The sequence below is a fragment of the Leptodactylus fuscus genome, chromosome 2, assembly GCF_031893055.1.
Source record: "Leptodactylus fuscus isolate aLepFus1 chromosome 2, aLepFus1.hap2, whole genome shotgun sequence".
Lineage (NCBI taxonomy): Eukaryota > Metazoa > Chordata > Amphibia > Anura > Leptodactylidae > Leptodactylus > Leptodactylus fuscus.
The window spans coordinates 83,171,002-83,195,799 of record NC_134266.1 but is presented as its reverse complement, the minus strand read 5'-3'; the positions used below and the strand labels follow the sequence as shown (position 1 = coordinate 83,195,799).

The 24,798-nt window shown below is 41.5% G+C and overlaps 1 protein-coding gene across 1 annotated transcript in view; it reads right to left on the bottom strand.

Annotated features, from left to right (window-relative positions):
• Positions 1-3,800: 3,800 nt before the first annotated feature.
• LRIG2 (leucine rich repeats and immunoglobulin like domains 2) overlaps positions 3,801-24,798 on the bottom strand; it is a 55,382-nt gene continuing 34,384 nt past the window's right edge. Inside the window, exons 11-19 of the mRNA XM_075264070.1 lie at positions 22,821-22,889; positions 22,318-22,481; positions 20,070-20,390; positions 18,442-18,723; positions 16,365-16,814; positions 13,405-13,554; positions 10,397-10,546; positions 8,266-8,514; positions 3,801-5,784 (exon numbers count right to left, since the gene is read on the bottom strand). Coding sequence (XP_075120171.1) covers positions 5,561-5,784; positions 8,266-8,514; positions 10,397-10,546; positions 13,405-13,554; positions 16,365-16,814; positions 18,442-18,723; positions 20,070-20,390; positions 22,318-22,481; positions 22,821-22,889 — 2,059 coding nt within the window. The 3' untranslated portion in view covers positions 3,801-5,560. The remainder of the gene's footprint in view (positions 5,785-8,265; positions 8,515-10,396; positions 10,547-13,404; positions 13,555-16,364; positions 16,815-18,441; positions 18,724-20,069; positions 20,391-22,317; positions 22,482-22,820; positions 22,890-24,798) is intronic.

The window sequence follows — 24,798 nt, the reverse complement described above, 5'->3', positions numbered from 1 at the left end:
ACTTCAGCAGCTCCCAGGGCTGAAGGACCGCCCCCAAGGCTGAAGGACCGCCCCCAGTGCACCAACTGTCTCAAATGCATGTCTTCACAGTTTATTTTTTTTCTCCAAGTCTACAAAAGTGACCTCCATAACAAAGGTATTGTGTTTATGACTGTAACATGGTGGTGGCAGTTGAATATTGTTTGGGGATGGGATAGACTCCATTTAAACTAAAAACTTATGTTTTTGCCAAGAGTTACAATGTTGCAAAGAATCCAATGTTTTTACAATGTATTTATTATATCCAAAATAAGACATACATTACCAACATTTTTTGATAAAGCATAATAGCAATCGAAACCTAGAACAGATTGTCACATTATAAAAGGACATTACAATGTTATCAGATTGTCACGTATGCTACTAGAATCTGGTTATAAAGCACTAAAGACAGTAGGCAGAATCTAATGCATAGGAAGAATATCAGGCACATGGAGTGTAGAGAGATGACAATGACTGTACTACTCAAAAGCTTCCAAGCGCTCACCTTTTGCTATTCACTGTATTTTTGGTAGACGTTACAGTCCAACTTTTTGCAAGTATAGCATATATTAAATTCCATCTTGAAAGCAGGCTACAGTTTTATGGTAGATGCCTAGAAAACTGCTCATTTTGAAGGTCATAGCTTACATTTGCAGATATCACGCAACACACTGAGCTAGTCATAAAATAGTTCCACTTCTGCCAGAAGCCATCGAAATTCATTGTAGCAGCACATATTACCTCAGCCACCTCATCCAAAGAAAGGTACAATATAAAAGGCATCAGGGCAAGTGGCTACAAACTCATCTCTGCTATTCATCACCATTCCCTACATTCTGCTGAGGCCATAAAAGAGCCTTTGTCCTTTGCCATCTCTAAACAATTTATGTGTATTCATTTCATGGGAGATTAACCATTAAAGGGCTGTTTCAAAGCTTAGTGTTGAGGCAGTAAGATTGGAATAAATTTCTATCTACAGTTCACCCACACAGATCTGCATTGAGGATGCTTTCAGAAAATGGCATTTCATAGTAGGTTAACGCTCTGCCCCATTAACATAATAATAGAAGTGTTTTGGCATATTAAAATAATAAAAAATTAAAAAAAAATACAATGATCCGACAAACGGGTATGTGCAATGTGTACAAAAATATCTTATCGCAACTATATTTACATATGTAACAATAAGCACTGAAGCTTATAATCTTTGGTTGTCATCTTTGAAGTTATTCAACAAGGAGTGGAACTTTAGTGCACTAAGAAGAAAAAAAATCACTGTAGCGTTGAAATAAACACGGAGATATTTCTGAAACTAGTGCCTTACTGCAAAAGGGTAAAGAACAGAATGAGCTAGGTGGATAGGGGAAATATATATATACAAAGATTCCTACATAGCAAACCATGAATGAGCATGCCCACTGGACTCCTAAGGGGGCATTGACATGATGTAACACGGCGCTGATTGTGGCCCGATAACTCACGTAAGAATCAGCGCTGCAAAACAGAATCCCAGTGACTTCGATGTGTTACGCGCGCTAAACGGAACCCATTGAAGTCAATGAGATTCTGTTTTGCAGCGCTGATTCTTACACGAGTTATTGTGCCAGAATCAGCACCGCATTACATTGTGTGAATGCCCCCTTAGCCTAGAATGAACTGAGATTTCAATAAAGTTACACTTTTTTTTTTATTTTTATTTAATGTAGATTGTGAGCCCCACACAGAGCTCACAATGTACATTTTTTCCCCCTATCAGTATGTCTTTTTTGGAATATGGGATGGAAATCCACGCAAACACGGGGAGAACATACAAACTCCTCGCAGATGGTAGCTATACTTTTATTTCCCCAATAAAACAATATATTAATCCTCCCAGCTCCTCCTGCTTCATTTGTCTGCAATTTGTACATCATGTTCAAACTGACAAGATTCCTATAATACATTTAAACCCAATAGACATTAAAACTCTGTGTCTGGAACTTGGCTTTTATGGAAAAAAAAACAAAAAAAAAAACTTTGGATCAACTTCACCTGTGACCTCATCTAAATTGCTAAAGGTATAAAGTACCAAGATAGAGACCATGATAAGCTACATGCACATGACCATAGCGGTTTCTACTGTCTGCAAAAAGGGGACCCATAATCTGCAAAACAATAAAACAGGTCCACATTGCATCAGTAGGTTACCCACATTCATGAATCTGAAAAAAAACACTTGTATACAGACAGGAATAGGCTGCATATTTTGATGATGATATCTACATTCTGATGACTGATCTGTCCGGCCGTGTGTATGAGTTCATAGAGTCTGTACTAGAGATGAGCGAGTACTGTTCGGATCACCTGATCCGAACAGCACGCTCCATAGAAATGAATGGATGCACCTGGTACTTCCGCTTTGACGGCGGCCGGCGTCTTAACCCCCCGCGTGCCGGCTACGTCCATTAATTTCTATGCGAGCGTGCTGTTCGGATCGGCTGATCCGAACAGTACTCGCTCATCTCTAGTCTGTACACTACAGGCGTGTGCATGGTACATGAATAGTAAAGGCCAGTTGCAATTTTACCACCATTAAATGCTGTAAATTAGAGAAAAGAACAACTTTGTAAAATAGACTTGTTCTTATAAAGAAATGCTGCTGTTGTGTGTATACAGCTCCTATGCAGTTATGTGTTTCCACAGGTAAAGTACAGTGTGTATGCAGCCAGATAACGGAGTAGTGTTACCAAACCTTCCAATTGACCCAAGTCCTTGCTATAAGATAGACAGTAAGTACAATGTAAAGCAGACGAAGGTAAAACATTGCCTACACACGGGGTCTGTCTGTTTGTAGTCTGTAACCAAGATAACAGAACCCCTATACGGTATAACGCCTTAGTTGGTAGTGTGTCCTTTTCACTTTAACTTAAAAGGTGCAAATGTAACTAATGAATATCGGCAAACAGTCCCATAAATGAAAGGATAGGTTACATAAGGATCTCGCAGTGTATATGAGATACAAATATACATTAACCACGTAAACCATGAATGGCAGAATCATTATAAACATCTAGTTAAAACTATACAGAATAAAGGTGTTGTGCAAGTACAGAACATAAACATGCATAAAAATACAGAAATATGTGGGGTACATCAAGCATACGGAAAGTAGGGAGCGGCATACAGTATGCCTTATTGTGGACAGCTAGGCTATATATATATATATATATATATATATATATATATATATATATATATATACACACACACTATATATATATATATTTCATTAGACCTAACAGACTTGCTTGGTGATTGGTAGCAAATTTTGTAGAATTACAGGGATCTATGGTAAAGCAGCACAGACAAGAAAGTAGACTGCTTGTGCAATTATACAAAGTGCATTAAATAAATGGAGTAAATGTCAGCAAGGACATTCCATTAACTGGTATAGAACCGAAAGAGGATCCCCATGCACAACTAAAGAAGCTTATAAAGGCCATTTCCTCTGTAAACATATGACTGCACCCATGTGACACCAGAACGAATAAGGAAAATTTACAATTCGTCTTAGGGGGCATTCACACGGAGTAACGCCGGGCATGTATCACAGCCGTACACGCTGGCGTTACGGCAGACTGCCGAACACTTCCCATTTACTTCAATGGGAGAGCTCGTAACAGCGGCGTTTACGAGCACTCCCATTGAAGTGAATGGGAAGTGTTCGGCAGTCTGCCGTAACGCCGGCGTGTATGGCTGTGATACACGCCCGGTGTTACTCCGTGTGAATGCCCCCTTATTCACACACCAGAATTTTGCATCATTATCTATAAAAACAAACATATAAACTCTAAGAGCGGAGACTACACATATAAGATATGATGGGAAGATGTCCACCTGTTCTTAGTTTTCAACCTATTCCTTGATTTGGCTTACTAATATAGATGTAAATCATTGGCAAGGTAAGAAATCCACATGGAAAAATTGTCCCCCATTTAGAGTATACTAAAGTGAACCTGTTGGCTAGTTTTCCCACCATAAACCGCCCCATTATATGCAGGATGAAGTAATGACATTTCCATTGGTGCCCTCTAACCTTTCTGTTACAATAATGTGAAATTAGAAATGTTAGAAAGCCTAAAAATTCCTATGCAAATTATTGTAAGTAGTCACAGGGGCGGAAGCAGCTACGGCCTAGTCACCCTGTCCTCTTAATAAACATGACTAGCAGGAGGACAGGGTGACTAGAATTCTGTACAATGAAGTGAGTGGAAAAGTTCCTAAATATTAGAGAAAAGATGGCATATCATATACAGAATCAATAAAAACCAGCGACATTGATATGTATCCTAGTATCATAGTGACAAACATTAAAAATACGACTTGGAGAAACAACAAGCTTGGCATCGCCGACCAGGAGTGAAAGAAACTGGCTGAGGAAAAAAATAAAATATGGTACATTCCTTTACAAAGAAATCCTCTACTTTGACACATTAATAATGTATATTTGCTCTGCAGGGGCACAGTACTAAAGCTTGTATTCTTGGATGGTCACGTATTCCTTAAGGTAGTGAAATGTCAGTATGTATGCTTTCTTGCCAACGAAAAGACGGTATTATTCCCCTGACTGGCCATGTTTAGCAGCAGCAGTACTGGTGAGAAATGCAATCCCTGGTCACATAGCTACAGAGTAATGCACTGATTCCATTCTCTACATAGGGGGCGCTGCATGCAACTATTCTGTCAGTTTCACAATTGATAGGAATTAGAAAATAAAAGCGATGGGCGACTGGCTGCTTTGGACTGTCCAACGAGTTTCCATTGGTGCTCTGAATACAGATGTGTCCACCATTGCCTTATTAAGTATTTTAAGATTTCATGAAACCAAGACAATACAAGATTGCGACATTCTGGCAAAACTATCAAAAGGCTGCAATACACGATCCAACCACTGGTTGCCAACACGGACACATACAGGATAGAAATCTCATCACAATATTTAAGAAAAAGGGTGATCGTCTTGAACCGAACTATAGAAAAGGTCAGGAAGGACACATCTGTATTAGCTGTAGGGGACTATTCACTTACTTTCTGCTTTACATTCACAGATGTATCTTTCTAAGGCATTTATGATTCTCACAGTACATATACATATTTGGAACGGTACCGTATGTATAGTCTGACTATTCGGTAATGGTGTACAGGTACATGCTTGCATCTATGCGCAGTCACAAAACATTTGCAAACATCATAAATGTATCCACCTGCAATACTAACAGCAGAATTTGGAAAACAGAGGTTGGGTGGATGCCACATAACCATCCTCTTCCTCTGAAGTTTATGTCAGTCAACACATTCTGCTGAAAGTCGTAGAAGTGCTCAAATAAGGACCGGTCCAAGCTACATAGCGTAGATCACACTGCAGTCTGACGCAGAGGATTTCTGCATTGGTCCATGTCAGGTGTTTGTAAACAAACCCATTGTAGCACTTTTTGGCCATTGATTCAATTCTGAGGTAGTCAATTCAAAGTCAGCTGACTTGCAGACTCCTTTGGTCTCATTAAGTTGTCTCCTTGTAATCACCAATATTAAGAGTCCTGCCCAAGTCGTAGTCCTGGTCACATGACCGTGTGAAAGGTCTGGGAACAGGGTGCTCTTCTGCCTTGGCTGAAGAGGCCGTTTCATTTCGGAGTAGGCTTGATCCAGGATGGTGGCAGAAGTGAGGATGCATTGCTGGGAGGTTGTCATCTTTCTTTATACTCCAAGAAGGACCAGGAAATGAATCTGAAAGCACAAACACATGACCTTAGTAAAGCGGTGGATACAAGCACAGATCAGAAGTGGCAATGGTTCACACATTTCAAGGTGGTTATTAAAATCAGACACATATTTAGGCTGAACATTGGCTCCTTCCAGGGATGTGCAGTTGGAAGTGCTCCAGAGCCCCACACAGATCAGCCCTCTTGTTATTTCATGGGGCTTACGCTTGGCTTTATTATGTGGACATTTTTTTTTTATTGCACATGAATGTTGAAAACCCTATTCACATGCATGGATTATCAACAACCAAGGTAGCTAACCTGAAAAAGTGTCTCTTGCGCTGTTAGACTGTTACACTGGGTTCACACCAGCGTCCGGTCTCCGTTCTGAGGTTTCCATCTTCTGGTGAGCGTTTTCAGCTCTCCCGTGTTTTTTAAACCGGTCATAAAGTCCTGCATGTCTGACTTTTGTGTCCGGTTAGAAAAAAACGGTTTCGCTGCACACAGCACAAAATGCTCACCAGCCGGACACTTTTCATTCATTTGAATGGCTTTGAAAAATTCCGTCAGGTTTCCATCTCCTGCCCAGTTTCGGGCAGGAAACAGAAACCTGAAAGCGGAGACCCCGGGCACAGATGTGAACGAGCCCTTACACCCAAAGCTGATGTAGGGAAAACACAGAGCTGGTAGCAATAGATTGCCAGAAGCAGGACCCATGATGACCCTGTGATTGCTGGACCAGGGTTTGTTGAGATGCGATAACCTCTAAATGGTATGCATCACCAGAAATCTCATTTTTATCCAAGTTTTTATGTAAATGATATTATGTAATTTTTTTCAGAATCCAAAGTTGTTGTTTTTTTTTTTATTTTTTTTTTTAAAGTCACTATATTAAAAAAGGAAATAAAGTACTAAATCCTATATATGTCACTCTGGCCACTAAGCTACATAGAATGACACTTGTCAGCTCTATAGAAGTTGTCTTTGGGGCAGTCACCTCATTGCAGATGAGACAGATACAGATCACCTCTGTAGATGCCACCACCTAACCCCCATCATTGCCTCCACTACTGACAACAGATGAAGTCAAAGCTTATCTATTCCCCTCCCATACATCTCAATGAGGCTATTGCTGCCTATGGCCATGAGACTGCTGTTCATGGAGCTGAAGAGAAGCTCAGATTAGATGGCAGCCCCATACTCATTAATGAAAAATAGAATAAAATTCTACAATTAGCAGGTAAAAAATAATATCCTGTGGGTTTGGATGTTTGTGAGTTTGGATGTTTGTTCCTCAATCACTTAAAATCAGCTGTACGAATTTGCATGAAATTTGCCACATACATAGATAGGTACCTCGATTAAAACATAGGCTACTTTTCATCCCGGTAAATGATGTCATTACACGACCACAGTGAAGGAATTTAGGTTCACACATCATCACAGGTTCTTCAGCCTTTCTAGGATAGGATCATGCTAGACAGTGGGCGGAGCTATACACTATTTTGTGGGTGGAGCTATGTAGGATGAAGCTGGACAGTATGAAAGCTGAAAGAAAATGGAGTCCCATGGAAGATCAGGAGACTACAGAACATGCAGGATGTGTGCGGGCAAGAGGAGTATATCGGGTGTAGAGTTTCAGTGAGTACGACAGGGAATGTGTTGCCCTGCCTCTGATGGGGGAGGGAGAGAACTATGGCACATTTCAGCAACATCCGTTCAGTCCTTTGTAACACAGAAGCTGCTCAGTCACATAACCCAACCCCTGTAAATCACAATTGCCCGATGTAGCAGAGAATACGCAGCGCTGTAACACACCTCTGTAGGCTCTCCACATGCAAACATGTACATACAGCTGGGTATCCTACGCATATGCAGCGATGTAGCAGAGCCGAGACGCGGGATCAGGTTGATCGAACTTCGGCACATTTCAGCAACATTCATTCAGCCCTTGGTAACACAGAAGCTGCTCACACACTGACATAAGAACACCCCTATAATCTAAATGGCCAGATGCTTAGGCAGCACTGTAGCACAGCTGAGTACGCTTTCCATGCGTCCCTTTATGTACAGGAGGCAATATGGAGGTTTTCTTTCAAGGTTTATTATGGACATTTAAAGTTATTCGCTGTCTACATGGTTGAGGGTACATAACCACCTGCATCCTTTTACCACAACTCATATGACCACATGAAGTGGGTGTAAATGACAGGACAAGTTTTTTTTTTCTTTTTGTTTTTTTTTAAGATTTGTCCAATCCAAGCCAATCTGCAACAGCATTTAATCATACCATGTTGACAAGAATGATTTATTTTATCTAAGAAACCTCCTCATTTTCATCTGCGTGTACTTTAGGAGTAATGGTCCTTTTGAGACACAGAGCAATTCAGGATACATAGCTATAGCCTTCATATTAATATAAAATAGAAGGATATAGTAATAGGATATGCTCCGAAAAAATGAAATGATGATATTTACAAGGCCAGATGTGAATAGCGTTGCTTACCACAGCTGGGTTTTGCACAGTCCTTTCTGTCGTAGCCAGTGAGGAATGCAGACATATCAGCAGCAGATGTGGTCATGTCATGTGAATGATGTGGAAATGGATCCTTTGGAATCGGGCCTATGAAGTTGGACAACGTGTGGTCCACTGGGTCCTCCTCTGTAATGTATGTATAGGGACAGAACTCTCTAGTCCTCGAGTAGATATTGGCATTATCATAACAATCCGAACAGATCATAAGCTGACCGGCACCTGAAACATCAAAAAACTCTTATCACGGCCTTGTCAAGAAATAGACTCCTGGATTATACAGCAGATACAGCTGAACAAGACTGCTAGCAATATCACACATACAGATTTCAGGGCAAAGTCAAGTTTTCAATTTTTGCTGGACATGAAAGCTCAGCTTATACACATACCTGTGAATTTCTGCTTTATCTACCTGCTGTCTGCCTTTTTGTGTCCACATGACTAACTGTCTGAGGCTATGACTTTGTCTATAATGACGTCTCATCACATGACAGTGGAACCATTTTATACATAGTAATGAAAAATCATCGTGACATCATTATGTACAATATATCCCCACATTGGATAGTAGACGCCAGAAACCAACTTCAAAGGACAAAAGACAACTATATACCATTAAAACAGCTAGTTGAATAAAACATCTCTAGATTGAGGCCAAACGTGGGCAAAAAGCTGTGCTTTCTTGTTGTAGACTGGCTGTGTTTTTTGAGCAAAGGTCGAGTGGATTTAGCAGTACATTTGCTCCCTTTATGGTTACCCTTTCTATTGAACACGCTCAAAATCGCCTCACTTATATTTGCCAAAAACCACGCCAAAAAAAAGCTAGCGGTTTTTCCGCCTCTGAATGACTTGTATTGATTTCCTGAGGCGGAATCCGCCTGAAGAAAGGTCTTGTCACTTCTATTTTTCCGCTAGCCAAAGAACAGCGCTAGCAGAAAAAATGAATGATAGCAGTCTACAGAACTCTATTGTGAGGGGCAGATTTAGAGGCTGATTCCGCGTCAAAATCTGCTCCCTCTTGCCCTGTGTGAACGAGCCCTAAGAGTCCAATTGCTGGAATAGTCAACAGTCACCACAATAGGGATTCCCAGGCTACCTGTGTAAATAATGATTAAGTATTAATGATATGTCACTTGGTCTTAGAAGGATAACAGTGCACAGAAATGGATCTCACATGGGTATAGATAAGAATAAAGTGTTCCAGCACTCATATAAATTGCTTTAAACAAATATTTATTTCATATATAATCATATTATGAAAGGTTTCAGTCCCACAATTGGACTTTCAGTCATTGGATGAGGAGTGTAGAAAGAGGCATGAGCAGGAAGTATGGAGCAGAGGTAAGTATTTCATAATATCTCACATATATGTGGATGAAATAAATATTTGAAGTGTTTAAAGCAATTTATAAGAGCAATAAAATGCAAAAAAGTTCAAAAGCAGCGGCACCGTTCTGTGAGTGTGAACATACACCAAATCACTGGATCTCAAACTAGATGATCTGGCATTCAGGTGGTGCTCACTGTTAAACAAATAGTCCAATATAGTGCAAAAAAATAGAAAAAAATCAGGGCACTCACCAGCCAGTAGTAAAATTCACCAAACTTTAATAATCTTCCATAAAAATAGGCACTTGAACAGCATTTACAGACGGGGGTAGGGTAGATGGAATGTAGAAGAAATGAAGCGACGACCGTTTCGTGCTAAATGCACTTCATCAGGCTTCCCCAGGGGCCTATTTTTATGGAAGATTATTAAAGTTTGGTGAATTTTACTACTGGCTGGTGAGTGCCCTGATTTTTTTCTATTTTTTTGCACAATTTATAAGAGCGCTGAAACTCTTTATTATTGCCTGTGTGAATACAACAGAAACAGACTTGTGACCACCACTCCATACGTTTCTGTGGACGTGAAGACGACAAGCAAGTACAATGCTCTGTCAGTCCCACAGAAGTGAACGTAGTGTTCGTGCTTGCACAGGACAGATGATCAGACATTTAGGTGATAAATGTGGTTCCCAAGAAAATGCCTTAAAATATCAGCAATTCTAAGAGGATATTAGATAGATTACTAAAAAAATATTTTGAATATCACTTTTCTTACCTGGAACGGGAAGACTGTCCCTTCTATCTACTGGATGCCCTCCATTACTGCGGCTATATAACTGCTGGATTCTACCATTCTGGAGATTAGGGGCATATTGGGAGTTTAGGATTTCTGTATCTGCCTCGCTACCAGTGTCCACATATAATCCTTAAGTAAAAATATATTTATATTAGTGCAACTTTAAGACAATAGAACATACAAGTTAGTAAATAAAATGATATCTGACCTATTTATTACACTGGAAAGACATTTTACAAAAATCAGACACATGCATTATGTTGTTAAGATTTGCTCTGCATAAATAAAATCTTTTCCAGATGTGTATAAAGAACATACACTCACCGGCCACTTTATTAGGTACACCTGTCCAACTGCTCGTTAACACTTAATTTCTAATCAGCCAATCACATGGCGGCAACTCAGTGCATTTAGGCATGTAGACATGGTCAAGACAATCTCCTGCAGTTCAAACCGAGCATCAGTATGGGGAAGAAAGATGATTTGAGTGCCTTTGAATGTGGCATGGTTGTTGGTGCCAGAAGGGCTGGTCTGAGTATTTCAGAAACTGCTGATCTACTGGGATTTTCACGCACAACCATCTCTAGGGTTTACAGAGAATGGTCCGAAAAAGAAAAAACATCCAGTGAGCGGCAGTTCTGTGGGCGGAAATGCGTTGTTGATGCCAGAGGTCAGAGGAGAATGGCCAGACTGGTTTGAGCTGATAGAAAGACAACAGTGACTCAAATAGCCACCCGTTACAACCAAGGTAGCCAGAAGAGCATCTCTGAACGCACAGTACGTCGAACTTTGAGGCAGATGGGCTACAGCAGCAGAAGACCACACCGGGTGCCACTCCTTTCAGCTAAGAACAGGAAACTGAGGCTACAATTTGCACAAGCTCATCGAAATTGGACAATTGAAGATTGGAAAAACGTTGCCTGGTCTGATGAGTCTCGATTTCTGCTGCGACATTCGGATGGTAGGGTCAGAATTTGGCGTCAACAACATGAAAGCATGGATCCATCCTGCCTTGTATCAACGGTTCAGGCTGGTGGTGGTGGTGTCATGGTGTGGGGAATATTCTCTTGGCACTCTTTGGGCCCCTTGGTACCAATTGAGCATCGTTGCAACGCCAAAGCCTACCTGAGTATTGTTGCTGACCATGTCCATCCCTTTATGACCACAATGTACCCAACATCTGATGGCTACTTTCAGCAGGATAATGTGCCATGTCATAAAGCTGGAATCATCTCAGACTGGTTTCTTGAACATGACAATGAGTTCACTGTACTCCAATGGCCTCCACAGTCACCAGATCTCAATCCAATAGAGCATCTTTGGGATGTGGTGGAATGGGAGATTCGCATCATGGATGTGCAGCCAACAAATCTGCGGCAACTGTGTGATGCCATCATGTCAATATGGACCAAAATCTCTGAGGAATGCTTCCAGCACCCTGTTGAATCTATGCCACGAAGAATTGAGGCAGTTCTGAAGGCAAAAGGGGGTCCAACCCGTTACTAGCATGGTGTACCTAATAAAGTGGCCGGTGAGTGTATATCTTGGTAGATAGAGTAAAACTATCCATACACATTTCAAGGACCTGAGTAAAAGTATCATCCCATGCTAGGGCTTTACCGTCTGCCTTCTCTTTTTCATTATGCAGGGGACAAACCAACTCAGACTCCTCCATAAATGGCTGGCTGCCATGGTCGTCTAATACAGCCATCATAGTCACACATGGACCAGTCATCAGTAAAGAGTTAATCAGCTTATCCTGGATGCAGAAAATAAATTCTTTGTGGACTGTATTGGGGTACTGTAGCTCAGTTACAATTATATTCATGAGATACATTTGTAACATTATACATAACCCATGAATAAGACTGATGCAGTCTCTGCGAGTGGGGATGGGGGGAGTTGGGGAAAAATGCCCTTTTTCCAAATCCCAGAAAACTGGAGGAGACACACGGGAAGAGTTTGAAGGGGCTTAACTGCAACAGAATCATGGCTGAGGAATAGGTAGGTCAAACCACTGAATCCAACACCTACTCCTTGTACCTCCTTTGAGTGTCATTGTAAAACAAAAGTAGCAAATACCCTCTACTGCACAAAGATGCCGGTGACTGAAATCCTATGAAAGTAACTGCAACAAACTATATATCTATTTTATACCTTTCTCTAACTCCAGGACAACTCCAACTCCACAGCCCTGGGTGGAAACACAGAAGGCTAAACTACAGTACAGTAACTACAGGTTTAGGGCTTGTTCACAAGGGGCAAGAGGGGGTGGATTTTGATGCCGAATCCAATCCGCCCCCTCACAATAGAGGTCTATGCAGATCGCTAGCTTCCTTTTTTATGTGAGCGGTATGTTCCGGCTCATGGAAAAAAGAAGCGAGCCGCCCTTTTTCAGGTGGATTCTGCGGCTGATTCAGCCCTGGCGTCCGCCTCGCGACACCTCCCTCCGGACTAGGCCCATTCATTTGGGCCTACTCCGGAGTGGGAAGCCGCAACTGTCGGAGCAGGCACATTTTGGTCATATTCTAACGAGGCTTCCCGCATCAAAATCAGGACCAAAATATGTGGTTACTAGCCCCGTGTGAACGAGGCCTTAGAACTCGCCACATTTCAATTGCTGGATCTACAGCTGCAGTTTTCAAAAGCCCGGGTAAACTTCTCTGGAGTCACAGCTGAAAGCAATGGAGAAAACCATATATTTTTGTGGACATCCTGCAACTGACCTGTGTGACCTTATCTTAAGGAGGACACAGGAGGATGCTGAAGTCTCAGTATTAAGGAGAAGTTAGATTAATTGCTTTTCACCTACTCAAATTTCCATATTTTTCCTGCATAAATAGTAACAGCAGTTTCCCAATCCCAAATCAATGCAAAAGGTCTGCACCAGAAATCATGCTTCACATACATTTAGCCTGACAAACCAAAGCAAACACATTTAGTTTCGCAACGTTATACGAGCAGTTTTCTGGATGTCAAGTACTTACCATCTGTCCCCTTATGAACACAGCCACTGGCAGGAGGCATGAGCTGCTGGTGGCTGCCGGCCTCGGAGTTACTATATCCTTCTGGGGGCTCGGACAGCGTTCCTTGGGAAGACAGGTAGCTGGGGATGTCAGCAGGTAGATTCATGTCCTCTGCAGAGACCATAGACAGTGTTAAAAAGCAAACACCCTATAATCCTGGCTAGATTACATTTATATGAACCGCTAGATACACATATATGTATGACTGTGTATATAATAACCTATGGCAGATAAACACATGCATTATTCCTCTTCAAACACCCAAACACTTTATATGTTTGAGCAGCTTTCCTTACCAACTCCCTCATACACATGTATACTTGGGTAAGCGTGCATGTGTTTTCAGTGCTGGGAAAAAGGAATAAGCTGTTGACAATCTCCGCTAGGAGCAAGTTATCTCCAGTGGAAATAAAGGATTAAATATGTTGAAATCCATAGTGCCTGATGCTCCCCACCCCTAACAGCTGCCATAATGGGGGAGCTGAGGAACACCCATAAACTTCTGATGGTGACCCTACTGAAATTGGACATCGGGCTTCCTATTGTTTACAGATCTATCTGTGAGGGCTCCAGGATGTCAACCCAAAACGCAAAAACATGCATAAATTGTTAAATCAAACGCTCTGCAGGGGCAACACGGTGACTCAGCGGTTTTGCACTGCAGCCTTGCAGCGCTTGAGTTCTGGGTTCGAATCTCGCCAGGAACAACATCTGTGAGGAGTTTGTATGTTCTCCCCGTGTTTGTGTGGATTTCCTCCCATTCTACTGTCCAAAGACATACAGATAGGAAAAAAATGTACATTGTGATCTCTATACGGGGCTCACAATGTACATTTAATATAAAAAAAAAAAAAAAAAAACAACGCTCCGCAACATGTGGCTTCTGTAAAGCCTTCTACACGTAGCTCCTTAGCTTCTGCCAATACTATTGTACTCCAGTGGCATCAGGGAGGTCATAGCATTATTAGGATTTGGCACCAGGCTTAGAAGGGGCTTTCCAGCCTCAACACGATTTTTTAATACTAATGATCGATTCACAAGATAGGTTATCAGTCTAGAAAATCATTTTGGAGCCAGAAAACCCCTTTTAAGTTGTTGGTAAAAACTAAAAAAAAAAATCTGTAGTAAACTTTTTTTTTGTTTGTGTTTTGCTCTTGTGGCTCCTGTACTATACCTAAGTGGTTCTTGTCTTTTTAGGCTATGTGCACAATTGTGTCCTGGTGTACGGCTGGGACCACAATATTTGGGGCAATAAACCACAGCAACATAAGAACATCTGTTGGTTTAGGGACTCAAACCTAAGGACAGGTTCCCTTTAAAGGGATCCTATCATTGGATACCCATTTTTCTGACTAAGACATAGGAATAGCCTTAAGAAAGGCTATTCGTCTCCTACATTTAGAAGTCTTCTCCGTGCCAACGTTCGGCAGAAATCCGTGTTTTCTTCTGTATGCAAATTAGTTCTCTCGCAGCATTGAGGGCGGTCCTCAGTGCTCAAACAGCACTATGGCGTCCCCAATGTTTCGAGAGAACTCTCCAGAGCCTCCTCAATCTTCTTCTGGAATGCCCTCTCCCTGTGTCGTCTTCCGTCCTGGGTTTCTATCTTCTAGGTCTTGGGCAGAGTCGACTGCACATGCCCGGGCCACAAGAAAATGGCCACTTACACAGTAAGCTGGTGTAATTATCCATTTTCTTGTGGCCCGGGTATGCGCATTCGGCTATGCCTGAGGCCTAGAAGATAGAAACCCAGGACGGAAGACGATACAGGGAAAGGGCATTCCAGAAGAAGATGGGGGGGAGGGGGGAGCTGGACAGCCCCAATGCTGTGAGAGAGCTCATTTGCATACCAAAAAAGGCCCGTATTTCTACCGAATGGCGGCGCGGAGAAGACATGAAAAGGAAGGAGAAGAATAGCTTTTCTTAAGGCTATTCCTACGTGTTTGTCAGGAAAAAAGGGTATCCAATGATAGGATCTCTTTAAACTTCCTTTGCACTCTCTCAACCCAAAGTCTCCAGCTTCGCCTCAGATTCTACTTGTTGCCTTCACAAAAAAAACCGGCTGCCACGAGAACATAGAAAAATAGCAATATTGCCCAAGAAAAACATGCTTAAAACTATGCTAAAAAGATGTAACAGGCTCCAAAATTAAAAGTTTATGAAGAGGTCTAGTAAAATTCTCTTCATCAAGTAGTTAGCTGAAAAGACTTTCTATTGTGATAGCTTTTAGATGTGAAGCTTGAAACATCTGTTTATGGATAGAATAATTCAGCAATATCTATTTTTAGCAAACAATAAAACCTGTGTACCCATTCCAACCCCACGACCTAGGAGACCGGCCCCGGGGAGATTGCTTGTGCATGGCTGCAGCTATCAACCGAACGTACTAGACAGAACATGAAAAATTGTGAATATCTGGATTTTGCTTTTCAAGATAATGTTTTTGAGTATTCCCAAGTCTTGCTGGCAGAATGCTTTGCGGTTATCTGTTCAATTCAATTCATCACCATTTGCTTTGCTTTCTTTTTTTTTTTTTTGCATAATTTATAGGGGAACAGCAGCCTGAGAGACGAAGGTCAAACTTGTTGTTTTGTCCTTTTCCATTTCCATTATTTTTTTAAAGGGAACCTGTCCCAAAGAATATACAGTCTAATCTACAGGCATGTTACTGAGGAGGAGGAGATGATCAGTTTGATGTATAGTATTGTGGGAAAAGACTTAGTCACTCCCTTTATGAATGTACATTATAAAGACAGTGTCTGCTGTAAGGGTGTCATGAGTAGGACCGCCCACTGGACTCCTTACACCAGATCCGTTCCCATAAATCTATACATCTGCCTACAGACAGGACTGCACTCTCTATTCAAATTGTACTTCCAGGAATCAGTAGACAGAATGTAGACATGATACCAGTGAACACTTACCAGTATTAGTTATGCTGTAATCCTCGTTTTTTCTTCTCATATGGTATATCACAATCACCCAAACCAGTGATGTCCCCACCACACAGCAGACAACCACAATTATGACAATGCCAACGGTAGTCCACCCATCTTCTTCATAGCCAATGATGGTTTGGGATGAATCACAGTTAGGTGAAGTCAAGACATATAGGTTGATGTGACCCCGCTCTGTTCCAAGAGTGTTAGACATGCTGCATGTGTATTTGCCTGCATCCTCCGGGCCTGTATCAACAATGATGAGAAGCTGGTTTGCAGCAGCAAAAAAGTGCCGCTCCGTCACCATCAGCGGCCCATCATCCTTGGTCCAGTTCAGGCGAGGAGCTGGGCTTCCTCCTGCTATACACTGTAATACAGCAGTTTCCCCACGAGTAACTGTTCTGTCTTCCAGGGGTCTTATAAAAGAGGGAGTTTCTGAAAGAAAGAACAGAAAACACACATCAGAAATTTGCAGCTTTGCACTTGGTTCACACTAGCGTATGGTTTTCCGTTGTTTGGGTTCACATGCAGGACTTTTCTCTCCACTTGTTTTTAGCGGAATGGGAGACTGAATCCAACACTACTGTGAACCAACCCTTATGGTCATAAAAAAATACTACAGAAGCTACACTTAAGGCTATGTTCACATGGCAGAAATAGAAGAATACTTTCTCTTCACTTTCCGCCAGCCATTGACCGTGACCGGATGCTGATGCAGGGTACTGGATCGAGGCTTTCCACTGCCCATTAGGCCCATTCATCTGGGCATAACCAGTGGCAAGTCTGAGGCCACGGCTGGATCAGTCACAGAATCCACAGCAGGACGCTTCTTTTTTCCGCGCCATGCCGTAATCTCTGCCTTCCATTGAAAACAATGGGAGACGTATTCCAGGAGGAATCTGGCCAAGATTCGGGGGGTGAAATCTGCCACAACTTTGTGGCAAATTCCATTATGTGAATATCCCCTAAAACAACCATTCAGTTCACAATAAAAATACCATAATTTTGCAATAAATGCATCAGGCATAAATTATTGCCATGGATTTAATTTTTTCATTTACATACACTGTGAATTGTAGCTGGCAGACTGAATTAAATCTAAATAACTGAAATCACAACCTCACATTATTGAAGTAATATTTTCAATCTTAATGTCAATATTATGCGGCTTTTGGCTAAACAAGGTAAAAGGAATTTTACTTGGGGCCATTAAATCAGAGTTTAAAAGGGTTGCCCAAGAGTAGATGTTGGTTCAACACCAGATGATGATCAGCTACAAAAAACATATAGTGTATGAATATTTTTGTGTATATATTATATATATATATATATATATATATATATATATATATATATATATAAAAAAAATTTTATTTTTTTTTTGGTGTGTGTGCATGTGTGTATGTATTTTAGGTTTTTTGGGGGGTTTTAAGGACGGTTTTATATATTTTAGGTTTTTTTCATATCTGTAAACTGTTTTTTAAAGTCCGAATCAGACATTGATGACACAATACACTAATTCTAATGTCCTTCAGAATGCTATAGTTCCATCAATGATGATAGCAGCAATGAGGGGTAATAAACCGCTAATTTCCAGGACACAAACAACACCTGCCACATCCAACACCACTATACCTGGCAGTGTGACACTGACCTCCATGCCACACTCCAATAACCTGTGATAGAGACGGAGTTCATTACTGTGTGCAGGTAGCAGGGACTTACAGGAGGATGAAAACACTTTCCTGTTGCTGCCTGCTTAAAGATCAGCGCCACTGACCCAAGCAGAAATAACCATACTGTACGTGACAGTAACATCACTGCTAGCCCGTTTTCACTGAACGGGCTGGAAAAGTAATTTGAATAGTTTGTCTGAAAAAGGGGATGCCTGATGAATGGAGAAAAAACTTCTCTTTGATAAGATACATCACAAAAACATTAAAACATTAGTTACAAAAATGGTAGATATTCATTGTATTCTATTGTCAGGTAATATGTCAATTATTGAAACCAAAATGACTGAGCCCTGTCTATTAGTAATACAGAATAAAAGAGGTTTTACCTAATACGGTCAGGGTGACATTGGTAGATATACTGCCAGCAGCATTTTGTGCTGTACAGCTATAAAGTCCCATATCTTCAATTTTGACATTGACAATGAAGAGGACCTCATCTTCTGGCATGACATGCATGCGGCGCTCGCGAGCTGCAGGAAAATCTGTTCCACCATCTTTCTGCCATGCAATTTGTGGTAGTGGGTGACCTTCTGCTGCACACTCTAACCGTGCCATGGCGCCAGTGCGGATTGTCAAGTCCATTGGAGTTTTAAGAAATGAGGGCATTTCTGCATAAAGAACATAAAACGAATGCCGCATTAGAGTGAATGAAGAGAAGAGTAGTAACTATATGCTTTCATTCTAAGCGAACTCTAACACTATGTGCACCAGCAGAAGGCTATTACTCAGCATATCTGATAACTAAATTTCAGGCATTAGCTAGGTTGTTGGCCAGACTTTGGCAACAGTAGCTTGGTTTCATAATCACCATCATATGATTACTATGGAGTGAATTTGGTTGCAACTTAATGGCTTGAGAGGTTTACAGTGCACTTTATAGTGATGAATCATATAACTTATGTATTTCACTGTTGTAGATTTGGAGAGAAACTACTTTGAAGCCTTATGCAATTGAGTTTGTTGGTGCACAGGTGTAGGTTCGATGCCCAGGAGCAATAATCTTGCCGCTTACACCTCTACCACCTCCTGCCTGCACCATTCCTTGCAGTGGGAGTAGAACCTCCCACTGATACGATATCACCCATCCTGCCAAAACAGTAAGAACAGTACTCCCTAAGCAGAATTGATGCCTCAGTGCCAAACGTCTCATTCGGAAAAGACATTAAAGCCGATGTTCTCCAAATCTACAGAAGTGGTTACACTGTATTTTTACACTTTATGTTTCACTTTAATTATAATGCATCTAATAAGATGCAGCTTGGTTTTAGAGGAGGAAAATAATAAAAAATAAAAAAAATAAAATAGAAATTTAAACCTAAGGGTATGTTCACATGGCGGAAAATGGATTCCACATGTGAACATACCGCGCAGCAAGCCTTGGCGGAATGCTGATGCAGTGCACCGATGTCCCGTCACAGCATTCCGCTCCGGATTAGGCCCGAATGAATGGGACTAATCGGAAGGGAGTCTTGCGCCGCAGAATGAAGGGGCATATCGCTTCTTTTTTCCGCTACTAGCTAGCGGAAAAAAAAAAAGAAGTGAGCGGCTCCCATTGAAGTCAATGGGAACCATTTTTGGCAGCAGATTTTGAGGCAGATTCCGCTTCAAAATCCACTGCCAAAAAACCTCTTGTGTGAACGAGCCCTAAAGGTTCAACATTTTCAGCCAATTCCAGAACAAACTCCTTAAAAATAATGTTCATGTTCAGGAGTATCCCACATATATATTGTTCATTGCAATGTGTATTCCTTCCTAGTTTTTTGTACAATAAATAGAGATGAGTGAATAGCACCCACCCATAGGAATGAATGGAAGCGGCCGGCACACAAACTTTGCCGGCGACCGCCCGCTTGACTCCCTGCATCCATTCATTCCTATGGGTACGTGCTATTCGAAACGGGAGTTTCGAATAGTACTTGCTCATCTCTAACAATAAATAAAACACAGCACTTACCATTAACTGTAAGTTTTGCTTTACTGGAATAATTGGAGCCAAAGTGGTTGGTGATGACACACTGGTATTTTCCTTCATCTGTAAAATTCACATTGAAGAGATGTAGAACAGTTGTATACTCCACTAGCTCAGCCCCATGTTTCTGGTATCTGGCAAAGGTTTCCACCTTTGCGTCATACAATATTTCACTGTCTTTTCGCCACGCTGTAGACATGGGAGTGTCACTGCTACTGACTGCCGCACACGTGAGAGTTACATTCATTCCTCTAAGTGCCACTGTTGTTTCTGGGTGCACTTTAATTTGTGGCTTTGGATAATTATCTAAATAAAAAAATAAATAAATAAATTAAATTACAGTACTTCATACAGAAAAACAGCTTTAACATACAGAGGATACTCTGGCTCAGGGATGCTGGTTGTCATGATGTCAGCTTAAAGGGGTATTACCAACTGGCTTGTTCAGAAACCTGCATGCTGTCTGCTCTCTTCACTTCCTGGTTTTCTCAGGACATTGGTGGGCGGGGTTTCACTTGCTCTGTTTCATAGCAGTATGTTTGCAGTCAGTAAACTGATGTAGCAGAGCTGGATTTGATTGCAATAAACTCTGTTTATGTCTGTGTTTACATACAGAGGTAGTGGACTCCCTAGCTCAGCCCTTATCAGCCAAATTCAATTAAACCAACTGATAAGAGGAAGAGCCAAAGATAAATAGCTCAGAAATGCCAGAGCACTCACCTCCCCCCTCCCCTATCTGAGAGCAGGAGCTCCGTTACTTGTCTGTGGCAGAGACATAAACAGCTCAGAAATACAGACTCAGCCTCCCCCCCTGAGAGCAGGTAGCTAGGTCACTTCTGGACAAGGGAGATAAGCTCATCACCAGGCCATGGTCATGGAAACGCAGTGTAAACAACAAAGTGAATAAATTAAGATAGCTGCCAAACAAAGCAGTTTTGATAAAGCAATGTATTTAGGAAAAGTCTTAAATCCACATAAACTAGCAGTATAGATAGGATCCTTGTGATGCAACAATCCCCTTTAAGAGCAGTGTTTGAGAGGGCAGAAAGCGGGGCCACAGAATGTCTGAAGTTTTTCCTATTGGAGAGTCCAGAACAGTCTATAATGTATCAAAATACAAGACTGCAAAAAACAAATCCTGTCTGCTGGTTTGTCGCGACAAGAAAGAACAATAACAGAATCTTAATAAGCTTTATAAGCTTTGCCTGCAGTGTCTGCATCTCATTTCCTGTATTTCTCTTCTCCTCCTTCTTGCTGAACACACCAGAGAACAATTATGCAGGTCAGATAATATGCAGATGCTTGTACAGAGTGGCCTCAATGTTATCTGTGTGTTTACATAGAGAGATAACAGACTGGGCTTTATCAGCAAACTGAAATTAGCTGAATGATTGTTCTGCTGACAAGAGCAGTGAGTAAGTGATGTCACTTGTCCTATACGTCCGTGGTTATAGCAACGCTGTGTAAACACTGGGAGGAATAAGGTGACTTAGCAAGAGATCAAAGCAGATTTTCTAAAGCAATAGATTTAGGAAAAATCTTCAATTTGCATAAGCTACCAGTATAGATAGAATCCTTGAGCTGGGATAATCTCTTTAACGAATTACTGAAATTAATGCAAACAGGGATAAATATTAAAGCAATAAAAACACTACTATCATAAGACAATGATTATATTTTCTTTTTCTAATATTGTTGGAAAAGCACTGCCAGATCAATGTAAGGCTTGGTTCACATCTGTGTTCGGGGATTCCGTTCCCCTCTCCGCAAGCAGTACTTTTCTCTCTGCAATTTTCACGCGGAAACCACATAGACCCCATTATAGTTTATGGGATCCGCAGTTTCTTAAGACAACGGCTTTTTTTATGCGGATTAGGATCCGTTTGGGAGTTCCCCAAGGAGACCTCCGAATGGAAAACCGAACGCAGATGTGAACCTAGCTTAAGTCTACTATATATACTATTTACTATTACTATCCTCAGACAGCTGTGTGTAAAATTCACTCTATACGAAAAATCAATTTTAAAGCTCTGTACAAAACTACTGCTCAATGCTGAAATCTTTCACTACCCCAAAGATTGTGTTTAACAGGTGCATGTAAATACAATGATACAGAGACAAACTTCACCGTTGCTGGAAAATGTCTAAAGTTGATCCAACAAATGTAAACTGACATGGTAAAGATATCCCTTAGTCCATAGAAATTCAGCAATGATAGAAGTTAGATACAAACCACAGATAAAATCTGCAGAATCCACGCTGAGCAGAGAACGCCCGGCCAGCCAATCAGGATGTGCACAGCTCACGTTTACCGAATTCTGCAAACTGTTGTCAACTAGCCACGGGGGAAACCACTTTAGCTGACAGTCACACAGGAGATTGCTTGTGTTTAGAATTCTGTAAAAGATTTACACAGTAGGTTACCAGACAGGGTAAAATATGACAGGTTATTTTGTCACTGTCATCTTGTGTACAACAAGACAACCATCAAAAAGAAAAAAAACACACCAAATTGCTTTAAGTAAACTCAAGCTTGTAAAGCCTGGGCCGAAATGTTCAGAAAACACAACAGGACAAAAGATTCCCTGAAGCAGATGGTTATACGCAGCTTTAAACAGGAAATGTAATACCTAATATTGGAGGATATGTAGTGCATGCAAATGATAAAAGCAAAGCACAAAAAAAAAAAAAAAAAAAAAAAAAAACATATCAAGTAATATGACCTGTAATACTTACAACTCCTGGAGTTTAATATGAGCAAAGGCGTCATCTTGCAAAGACATAACCCCATTATTGCTCAAGTCACTGTGAAGAGAAATGAGCAAATGTCAAATAGAAAATCCATATCTGGGTTTATTAAGTCGAGATGGTGCCATTAATTATGTATCTTTCGTACAGAAAAGCATAAGAGAATATTACTGTCGGATATGGCATCACTTCAGGAGCAAATGGAAAGGTGACCTCTGCTACCAAGCTAAGGATTCATAGCAATAGCTACTATATGCTTCTTAATAAGTGTGTCTGGACAAAGGAATATTTTTATAATAGGCCAGGGGGGTGTAAAAAAAACCAAAACAAAACAAAAAAAAAACAACCAGCACAGTCACCATTACCCTTGTGCACCAGTGTCCCCCCACTGCGGTCTGATCCTTCTTCTGCTCCGGTGTCTTCTGAAAGTGAAACTCCTCGCCAACTGTGACATGTCAGATCCCTTCTGCTGAAGCTGTTGATTGGCCAGTCAGCGACATCAGGAAGTGACCCCAGAATGTCACGTATCCTTTGCTGAGGCCACCAACTGACCTCAGCAATCCAGTGTGGCGGGGACTTCCTTTGGAATACAATAATGAAAAGGCAGGACCGGACCGCCAGGGAAAGGAGAATATGGATTTTTTTTTTTTTTTTCCATCTCACCTGGCCTATTTAAAACATAGAATTTTGGCCTGGACAAACTGTTTAACTTACCGTATTTTTCGGACTATAAGACGCACTTTTTTTCCTCCCAATATGGGAGGAAAATGTGTGTGCGTCTTATAGTCCGAATGCAGCGTGTGCAGCGTCTGTGTGAATCAAAAGGAGAATAGCACGGTGCCTGCCTGCTCTGCCCCTCCTTCCCTGTCTGTGTCGCGTCTTTGCAGGAGCGAGATATGAGAGGCAGGGAAGTAAGGGCGGGCCAGACAGGTGAAGGAAGCGTGGTTTCAAGCTTGCCGAGAAAACCACGCCTCCTTCTCCCGTCTGGCCCGCCCCTCCTTCACTGCCTCTCAGATCTGGCTCTGGCAATGAAGCCACACAGACAGGGAAGGAGGGGCGGGCCAAACGGGAGGAGGAGGCGTGGTTTTCTCGGCAAGCTTGAAACCACGCCTCCTTCACCCGTCTGGCCCGCCCCTACTTCCCTGCCTGTGTGGCTTCATTGCCGGAGCAAGATGTGAGAGGCAGTGAAGGAGGGACGAGCCAGACAGGTGAAAGAGGTGTGTTTTCAAGTTTGCTTAGAAAACCACACCTCCTTCACCCGTCTGGCCCGCCCCTTTTTCTCTTCTTGCATAGCTTCACTGCAGGGTGTCTCTTTCCATCCATGGATGAGATAGATTAGATATAGATAGACAGAAAGACAGACCCAGACAGACAGACGGATAGATAGATAGATAGATAGATAGATAGATAGATATGTTCAAATCACCCCCATATCCCTAGAATACATATAAAACAAAAACATTACTGTGAAACACATACACATTTGGTATCCCTGTGTCCGAAAGCCCCCGGTTCTATTTACATTGGTGAAATATTATATTATTAGGTTATTAAATATTTCACCAATTTTTTTTCCTTAAATTTTTTTTTTTCCCCTATTTTCCTCCTCTAAAACCTTAGTGCGTCTTATGGTCCGGTGCGTCTTATAGTCCGAAAAATACGGTAATCTACTTTTTACACAAAGCAAAAAAAGGTGCAAAAAAGGAGCTGTCTTGTTCCCCTCTCTATTAGCCAGATTCAGGCTTTTCCTGTATTATCACGTGGATGGGCCATTTATCTGATTACATTTCTCCTTGCAGTGTCCACTGTAGGGGAATCGTCAGGCTGGCTGTGGAACTAAACCGACCCCATTAAAGGGGGTCTATTATGTAAAATTTTGCAAATCTCAGACATTTATGAACTATCTACAGCGTTAAAGATGCAGGTCCCACCTCTAGGATCAAGAGCCAGGACCCCTGCCTCATAT